We start from the raw sequence: 10000 nt of genomic DNA, 5'->3' as shown, positions 1-10000 counted from the left end.
TAGCATGCTGGGCTAATAGTCTCTCCCTTTATCTAGCATGCTGGGCTAATAGTCTCTCCCTTCATCTAGCATGCTGGGCTAATAGCCTCTCCCTTCATCTAGCATGCTGGGCTAATAGCCTCTCCCTTCATCTAGCATGCTGGGCTAATAGTCTCTCCCTTCATCTAGCATGCTGGGCCAATAGTCTCTCCCTTCATCTAGCATGCTGGGCCAATAGTCTCTCCCTTCATCTAGCATGCTGGGCTAATAGTCTCTCCCTTCATCTAGCATGCTGGGCTAATAGCCTCTCCCTTCATCTGGCATGCTGGGCTAATAGTCTCTCCCTTCATCTGGCATGCTGGGCTAATAGTCTCTCCCTTCATCTAGCATGCTGGGCTAATAGTCTCTCCCTTTATCTAGCATGCTGGGCTAATAGTCTCTCCCTTTATCTAGCATGCTGGGCTAATAGTCTCTCCCTTCATCTAGCATGCTGGGCTAATAGCCTCTCCCTTTATCTAGCATGCTGGGCTAATAGTCTCTCCCTTTATCTAGCATGCTGGGCTAATAGTCTCTCCCTTCATCTAGCATGCTGGGCTAATAGCCTCTCCCTTCATCTGGCATGCTGGGCTAATAGTCTCTCCCTTCATCTGGCATGCTGGGCTAATAGCCTCTCCCTTCATCTGGTATGCTGGGCTAATAGTCTCTCCCTTCATCTAGCATGCTGGGCTAATAGTCTCTCCCTTCATCTAGCATGCTGGGCTAATAGTCTCTCCCTTCATCTAGCATGCTGGGCTAATAGCCTCTCCCTTCATCTAGCATGCTGGGCTAATAGCCTCTCCCTTCATCTGGCATGCTGGGCTAATAGCCTCCCCCTTCATCTAGCATGCTGGGCTAATAGCCTCTCCCTTCATCTAGCATGCTGGGCTAATAGTCTCTCCCTTCATCTAGCATGCTGGGCTAATAGTCTCTCCCTTCATCTGGCATGCTGGGCTAATAGTCTCTCCCTTCATCTAGCATGCTGGGCTAATAGCCTCTCCCTTCATCTGGCATGCTGGGCTAATAGCCTCTCCCTTCATCTAGCATGCTGGGCCAATAGCCTCTCCCTTCATCTAGCATGCTGGGCTAATAGCCTCTCCCTTCATCTAGCATGCTGGGCCAATAGCCTCTCCCTTCATCTAGCATGCTGGGCTAATAGCCTCTCCCTTCATCTAGCATGCTGGGCCAATAGCCTCTCCCTTCATCTAGCATGCAGGGCTAATAGTCTCTCCCTTCATCTAGCATGCTGGGCTAATAGTCTCTCCCTTTATCTAGCATGCTGGGCTAATAGTCTCTCCCTTCATCTGGCATGCTGGGCTAATAGTCTCTCCCTTCATCTAGCATGCTGGGCTAATAGTCTCTCCCTTTATCTAGCATGCTGGGCTAATAGTCTCTCCCTTCATCTAGCATGCTGGGCTAATAGCCTCTCCCTTCATCTGGCATGCTGGGCTAATAGTCTCTCCCTTCATCTGGCATGCTGGGCTAATAGCCTCTCCCTTCATCTGGCATGCTGGGCTAATAGTCTCTCCCTTCATCTAGCATGCTGGGCTAATAGCCTCTCCCTTCATCTAGCATGCTGGGCTAATAGTCTCTCCCTTCATCTAGCATGCTGGGCTAATAGTCTCTCCCTTCATCTAGCATGCTGGGCTAATAGCCTCTCCCTTCATCTAGCATGCTGGGCTAATAGTCTCTCCCTTCATCTAGCATGCTGGGCTAATAGCCTCTCCCTTCATCTAGCATGCTGGGCTAATAGCCTCTCCCTTCATCTAGCATGCTGGGCTAATAGCCTCTCCCTTCATCTAGCATGCTGGGCTAATAGTCTCTCCCTTCATCTAGCATGCTGGGCTAATAGTCTCTCCCTTCATCTAGCATGCTGGGCTAATAGCCTCTCCCTTCATCTAGCATGCTGGGCTAATAGCCTCTCCCTTCATCTAGCATGCTGGGCTAATAGCCTCTCCCTTCATCTAGCATGCTGGGCTAATAGCCTCTCCCTTCATCTAGCATGCTGGGCTAATAGTCTCTCCCTTCATCTAGCATGCTGGGCTAATAGCCTCTCCCTTCATCTGGCATGCTGGGCTAATAGTCTCTCCCTTCATCTAGCATGCTGGGCTAATAGTCTCTCCCTTCATCTAGCATGCTGGGCTAATAGCCTCTCCCTTCATCTAGCATGCTGGGCTAATAGCCTCTCCCTTCATCTAGCATGCTGGGCTAATAGCCTCTCTCTTCATCTAGCATGCTGGGCTAATAGCCTCTCCCTTCATCTAGCATGCTGGGCTAATAGTCTCTCCCTTCATCTGGCATGCTAGGCCCTGGCACCATACCCTATACTTTGTGGCCTGCTGGCTTCCATTATATGTATTTATTCTGACTCTGTCTCTGACTCTCTCTCTGACTCTCTCTCTTGCTGACTCTCTCTCTCTCTTTCTCTCAGACTCTCTCTCTGACTCTCTCTCTTGCTGTCTCTCTCTCTCTTTCTCTCAGACTCTCTCTCTGACTCTCTCTCTTGCTGTCTCTTTCTCTGACTCTCTCTCTTGCTGACTCTCTCTCTCTCTTTCTCTCAGACTCTCTCTCTGACTATCTCTCTATCTCTTTCTCTCAGACACTTTCTATATGACTCTTGCTGACTCTCTATCTCTGACTCTCTCTCTGACATTCTCTCTCTCTCAGACTCTCTCTCTATGACTCACTCTGACTCTCTCTCTCTTTCTCTCAGACTCTCTCTCTATGACTCACTCTGACTCTCTCTCTCTCCGACTCTCTCTCTTTCTCTCTCTCTCTCTGACTCTCTCTCTCTGACTCTCTCTCTCTCTCTGACTCTCTCTCCCGTGAGATGTTCTACTAGAGCTGGGATGATAAACCGAAAAATGATCGACACCGACCACTTAGCAGGCATTTTGCTGATATCGTTGATATCATTACGATAAGTAGCCTACACTTGACAAATATGAAGTTTAAAATGAAATAAATTTGCTAATATGTGTGATTGTTAACGGAACAAATTGATGACTACAACCATCAAACTAGTAGTAGTAGTTTAAAGGATAATAAAATAAAAACTGATGCACATTAACGTTATAATTAATATGGATTAATATGGATTAATATGGATTCATATGGATTAATACGGATTAATATGGATTAATATGGATTAATACGGATTCATATAGACTAATATAGATTAATATGGATTTATAGTGATTAATATGGATTTATATGGATTAATATGAATTAATATGGACTAATATAGATTAATATGGATTAATACGGATTCATATGGACTAATATAGATTAATATGGATTTATAGTGATTAATATGGATTAATATGGATTAATACGGATTCATATGGATTAATATGGATTAATACGCATTCATATGGATTAATACGGATTCATATGGATTAATACGGATTCATATAGATTAATACGGATTCATATGGATTAATATAGATTAATATGGATTTATAGTGATTAATATGGATTAATACGGATTCATATGGACTAATATAGATTAATATAGATTTATATGGATTAATACGGATTCATATAGATTAATACGGATTCATATGGACTAATATAGATTAATATGGATTTATAGTGATTAATATGGATTTATATGGATTTTTGTCCATGTCGCCCAGCTCTATGTTCTAGATGTAATCATGACTGTTAACAGTCTTCTGGTTTCAAAACCATAAAAACAGTTTAGTTTATTAAGACCAGAAATGTATCTACAGACACTGAAGGGCTATCAAGTGTCGTGTGTGTGTGTGTGTGTGTGTGTGTGTGTGTGTGTGTGTGTGTGTGTGTGTGTGTGTGTGTGTGTGTGTGTGTGTGTGTGTGTGTGCGCGTGTGCATGTAATTTCTCTTCACCCAGCCTGCAGTTCACCCACCTGGCCCGCGGTGGCGCTGTTCCATCCAGATGTAGCAGTTGTTCTGGGCCACGCCAGTTTGGTTGTCCAGGAAGGGCATACGGACGCTCCGCTCGGCACACAGACGGGCGTTGTAGCTGCGACAGTGTTCTATGGCCTCCCGGTAGAACTGGTCACCTAGCCTACAGACACAAGAGAACAGAGACCGTTTCAGTTAACTTGGTTAGGTTTAACTAGGTTAGGTTAGCTTAGTAGGCTATAGTGATTGAGGAAGCAACTGGAACGGGCCTTAAACCTGGTGCCAAATGTCCAGACCTCTTAATCTATGTTACATACTGGGATGCTACTTGTCTTCAGATCACTCAGGTTAAATTAGCATGCTAGAGCTATCTTAGCTAAACATATGCCCTTCGTCTTAGTCAGAGCACACAGCTGCTGTTGAGCCATCCTGCTACCAAGACATGTCCTCTGAATACCAACATTGTTAGGGTTGTTTATTAGCATGGAGACGTGCTGAGTTACTCTGTATGCATCAGCGGGCATGGTCCGGCTGGCCAGAATAAATCAAGTGCGTGTCGTAGGCAGCTTTGGGAAAGTCACAGCACCACTGTGGCTTGGTGGCTATGCTGTACAAACACACTCCATTATCCTAATGTAGTTCACCAACCCATAGCAAACCATTCTAACCAATTGAAAAACAGGAAACAAATCAATTACATTATCCTAACGTATTTCTACAACCTATATTAAACCATCTAACCAATTGAAAAACAGGGAGAAACACACTGTGGGAAGATGTTTACTGTCCAAATAAACTCAGCAAAAAAAGAAACGTCCTCTCACTGTCAACTGCGTTAATTTTCAGCAAACTTAACATGTGTAAATATTTGTATGAACATATGAAGATTCAACAACTGAGACATAAACTGAACAAGTTCCACAGACATGTGACTAACAGAAATGGAAAAATGTGTCCCTGAACAAAGGGGGGGGGGGGGGGTCAAAATCAAAAGTAACAGTCTGTATCTGGTGTGGCCACCAGCTGCATTAACCTCTCTTGGGTAGTATTTTCACCTCCGGATGAAAAGCGTGCCCAAAGTAAACTGCCTGTTACTCAGGCCCAGAAGCTAGGATATGCATATAAGATATGGAAGATATGGATAGAACACACTCTAAAGTTTCTAAAACTGTTACAATAATGTCTGTGAGTATAACAGAACTGATATGGCAGGCAAAACCCAGAGGACAAACCATCCAGGGGAAAAAAGAATTGAGGTCATAGGATTTTCCATTTGTTTTCTATGGGATACCCTTATTATTAGAAACCTGGTTGCAGTTCCTATGGCTTCCACTAGATGTCAACAGTCTTTAGAAATTGTTCAATGTTTTTCTTTTGAGAAATGAAGAAGTAGTGCTATTCATTGTAAGTGTCACTCCAGGTGGACTCCACTGTTTTGATGCGCGTGAACTGGAGCTTCACGTTGTTTTTATCCGGTATTGGAAACAGTTTATTCAGTCTTAAATTTGATCCATTATTTACGTTTTAGGGTACCTGAGGTTGGATTAGAAACGTTGTTTGAAATGTTTGGACCAAGTTTACAGGTAGCTTATTAGATACTTTGTAGGCATGTTGGTCGAGTTGAAACCGGTGTATTTCTGAATCAAATGCGCCAAATAAATTGACATTTTTGGGACATAAAGAAGGACATTATCGAACAAAAGGACCATTTGTGATGTTTCTGGGACATTTTGGAGTGCCAACAGAAGAAGATCTTCAAAGGTAAGGCATGAATTATATCGCTATCTCTGACTTTTGTGGCGCACCTGCCTGGTTGAAATATGATTTTCATGTGTTTGTATGCGGGGCGCTGTCCTCAGATAATCACATGGTTTGCTTTCGCCGTAAAGCCTTTTTGAAATCTGACACAGCAGCTGGATTAACAAGAAGTTAAGCTTTATTTTGATGTATAACACATATATTTTCAAGAATGTTAAATATTTGAATTTGGTATTTTTCGCGCTCTGCAATTTCACCGGATGTTGGCCAGGTGGGACGCTACCTGCCCATAAAAAGTTTAGTACTGCAGTGCATCTCCTCCTCATGAACTGCACCAGATTTGCCAGTTCTTGCTGTTCTTGCAGACATGTGACTAACAGAAATTGAATAATGTGTCCCTGAACAAAAGGGGGGTCAAAATCAAAAGTAACAGTCAGTATCTGGTGTGGCCACTAGCTGCATTAAGTACTGCAGTGCATCTCCTCCTCGTGGACTGCACCAGATTTGCCAGTTCTTGCTGTGAGATGTTACCCCACTCTTCCGCCAAGGCACCAGCAAGTTCTCAGACTTTTCAGGGGGGAATGGCCCTAACCCTCACCCTCCGATCCAACCTGTCCCAGACGTGCTCAATGGGATTGAGATCCGGGCTCTTCGCTGGCCATGGCAGAACACTGACATTCCTGTCTTGCAGAAAATCAGGCACAGAACGAGCAGTATGGCTGCAACATTGTCATGTTGGAGGGTCATGTCAGCATGAGCCTGCAGGAAGGGTACCACATGAGGAAGGAGGATGTCTTCCCTGTAACGCACAGCGTTGAGATTGCCTGCAATGACAACAAGCTCAGTCCGATGATGCTGTGACACACCGCCCCAGACCATGTCGGACCCTGCACCTCCAAAACGATCCCGCTCCAGAGCAAATCTGACCATCACCCCTGGTGAAACAAAACCGTGACTCGTCAAAGAAGAGCACTTTTTGCCAGTCCTGTCTGGTCCGGCGACGGTGGGTTTGTGCCCATAGGCGACGTTGTTGCCGGTGATGTCTGGTGTGGACCTGCCTTACAACAGGACTACAAGCCCCCAGTCCAGCCTCTCTCAGCCTATTGCGGACAGTCTGAGCACTGATGGAGGGATTGTGCGTTCCTGGTGTAACTCTGGCAGTTGTTGTTGCCATCCTGTACCTGTCCCGCAGGTGTGATGTTTGAATGTACCGATCCTGTGCAGGTGTTGTTACCCGTGTTCTGCCACTGCGAGGACGATCAGCTGTCCGTCCTGTCTCCCTGTAGCGCTGTCTTAGGCGTCTCACAGAATGGACATTGCAATTTGTTGCCCTGGCCACATCTGCAGTCCTCATGCCTCCTTGCAGCATGCCTAAGGCACGTTCACGTAGATGAGCAGGGACCCTGGGCATCTTTCCTTTGGTGTTTTTCAGAGTCAGTAGAAAGGCCTCTTTAGTGTCCTAAATTGTCATAACTGTGACCTTAATTGCCTACCGTCTGTAAGCTGTTAGTGTCTTAATGACCGTTCCACAGGTGCATGTGCATTAATTGTTTATGGTTCATTGAACAAGCATGGGAAACCGTGTTTAAACTTTAAATTGAAGATCTGTGAAGTTATTTGGATTTTTACGAATAATCTCTGAAAGACAGGGTCCTGAAAAAGGGACGTTTCTTTTTTTGCTGAGTTTAGATGGATGGGTTTGTATATGTATTTATTAGGAATCCCCATTAGTTCCTGTCAAGGCAGCAGCTACTCTTCCTGGGGTTTATTATGGATCCCCATTAGTTCCTGTCAAGGCAGCAGCTACTCTTCCTGGGGTTTATTAACTATCCCCATTAGTTCCTGCCAAGGCAGAAGCTACTCTTCCTGGGGTTTATTATGGATCCCCATTAGTTCCTGTCCAGCACTCTGGCGGCGCTGGACAGACAGGCGCACCTGTAGGGAGGAGACGGAGAGACAGCCTGGTGCGTGGGGCTGCCACAGGACCCACCAAGCTGGGGAGACCTACAGGAGGCCTGGGGCTGCCACAGGACCCACCAGGCTGGGGAGACCTACAGGAGGCTTGGTGTTAGGAGGAGGCACCTGAAGGACCGGGCTGTGGGGGAGCACTGGAGCTCTGGTGCGCAGCCTTGGCACCACTCCCCCAGGCTGGAATACTACTCTAGCCTGGACCCTCCAGAGTGCAGGCACAGGTTGAACCGGGTGTGGGTGAGCACTGGAGATCTAGCGCCTACTACGCGCACCTCTCCCTTGGGCTCCACTCCCACATTCGCCCGGCACGAGCAGAGCGCAGGCATAGGACGCACTGCACCCTCCCAGCGCCCCGGAGACACAGCACGCAGAGCCGGCGCAGGATACCCTGGACCGAAACGGCGTACCGGAGACCAGACACGCTGAGCAGGCACAATACGCCCTGGCTGGATGCCCACACTCGCATGACACTTTCGGGGGGCTGCCCTATAGCGCACCGGGCTATGGGCACGTACTAGCGACACCGTGCGCTTAACTGCATAACTCGGTGCCTGACCAGTAACGCGCTGCTTATAATAAGCACGAGGAGTGAGCTCAGGTCTCCAACCTGACTCTGCCACACTCCCCGTGTGTCTCCTCCCCCCAAAGATCTCGGGGCTGCCTCTCGTACCTGTCGCGCTGCCGTGCTGCCTCCTCATATCGCCGCCGCTCAGCTTTTGCTGCCTCCAGCTCTGCCTTGGGGCGGCGATATTCCCCAGCCTGTGCCCAGGGTCCTTTACCATCCAAAATCTCCTCCCATGTCCAGGAGTCCAGAACTCGCTGCTGCCCGATACCACGCTGCTTGGTCCGGTTGTGGTGGGTGATTCTGTACAGTTCGTCTTCGTCCTCGTCTGAGGAGGAGTAGTTGGAAGGATCGGAGGACCAAAATGCAGCGTGGTATGTGTTCATCATGAATTTAATAAACCGAGAACACTGAACAAACTATACAAAACAATAAACGAACAACGAACGTGAAGCTATATAATAAATGTGCTGACACAAGCAACTAACATAGACACATACAAAGCAAACTATGGTCAGGGCGTGACAGAAGCGTACAATTTATCCTATAATTTCTACCGATCTGCGTTCCAGTTACGATTTTCATATGCACATTTTTCACAGTTTCATTTCAATAATAAAGTTTTAGTTTTTCAAAATCATTGTCATGTGGTTAATTATATAAAAAATCGTAATTAAAATGATATAAAAATATAAAAGTTCAAATTAAACTGAGATCCCCGGCTTCTGCCCAATGGCAACCTGGTCTCACAGCATTTCATATTATTCTGTACGTAAATACGGGGCGCTCAATTTAGTATGATATTTTACATTCCGTATGGTCTTCGGTCGGAGTGGGTGGGCGTATAGCGCGAACGTCTAGCAACCCAAAGGTTGTGAGTTTGAATTTCATCACGGACAATTGTAGCTAATTAGCAACTTTTTTACTTTTTAGCTACGTTGCAACTACTTAGCATGTTAGCTAACCCTTCCCCTAACCCTAATCCTAAATTTTGTGAATGAGTAAGATATTGTACATTTCGCAAAGTCGTAACATATTGTAGGTTCTGCAAAATTCATAACATATAATACGAATTGTAATTCGTAACATATCATACGAAATGGGTGATGGACATCCACAAATTAATACCTTACGAAACGTAACATCCATATCAAATGGAGTGTTCCTCGGATTTACATACAGAATAATACGAAATGCTCTTAGACCAGGTTGCATATGCACACTGACACACCGTGATCACTGGCAGCTAAACAGCCTAAATGAGAGTCAGGAACTCAGAGATGGTCAATGCAGTCTCTGGCCCAATAACTTATTTTTGTCAACTACGTAAAAATATATAAAGCCAATAAATAAAAACAGTAGAAAATATACTGATGAAAATTCAGGTACTTTCAATCACCTCTCTACTCAACCTGTCTGCCTCCCTTTGCGATCACTAGTGAAGTGTAATATAATACTCTGACTTTGAGTCCCAAATACTGCCCTCTTACCTTTTGTAGTGCACTGCTGTTGACATATTCAGCTACAGAGGGCGTCGTTATCAGGAGGATCTATCTGCCTCCCTTTGCGATCACTAGTGACCTTGTGACATTGTATCAACTAGCCTATTCTCGAGTTTCCACCCCAGTGAGCTCGGGACAGACAGCTGTTTTTTTGTGTGCATGAGAACGTTATTTTATGACTTTTCCAAGGAATATATGGGATCTTCATATGATTCGATTTTCGCTTGGTGATTATCGTTGGGGGGAGATTGTTGGAAAGATTTTTCAAATAGGCCTACTGTGAGGAACTATTATGTTATCATTA

General features: G+C 45.5%; 1 protein-coding gene across 2 annotated transcripts in view; it reads right to left on the bottom strand.

Annotated features, from left to right (window-relative positions):
• LOC139582519 (zinc finger protein DPF3-like) overlaps positions 1-10000 on the bottom strand; it is a 58349-nt gene that overhangs the window by 30346 nt on the left and 18003 nt on the right. For both annotated transcript variants that reach the window (XM_071412598.1, XM_071412599.1), the window contains exon 2: positions 3906-4066. In XM_071412598.1, the coding sequence (XP_071268699.1) occupies positions 3906-4066 (161 nt within the window). The remainder of the gene's footprint in view (positions 1-3905; positions 4067-10000) is intronic.

This window comes from Salvelinus alpinus, chromosome 8 (assembly GCF_045679555.1).
Source record: "Salvelinus alpinus chromosome 8, SLU_Salpinus.1, whole genome shotgun sequence".
NCBI classification, from domain to species: Eukaryota; Metazoa; Chordata; class Actinopteri; order Salmoniformes; family Salmonidae; genus Salvelinus; species Salvelinus alpinus.
Note: the sequence above shows the minus strand (reverse complement) of the source record. Positions and strands in the feature narration are given on the sequence as shown.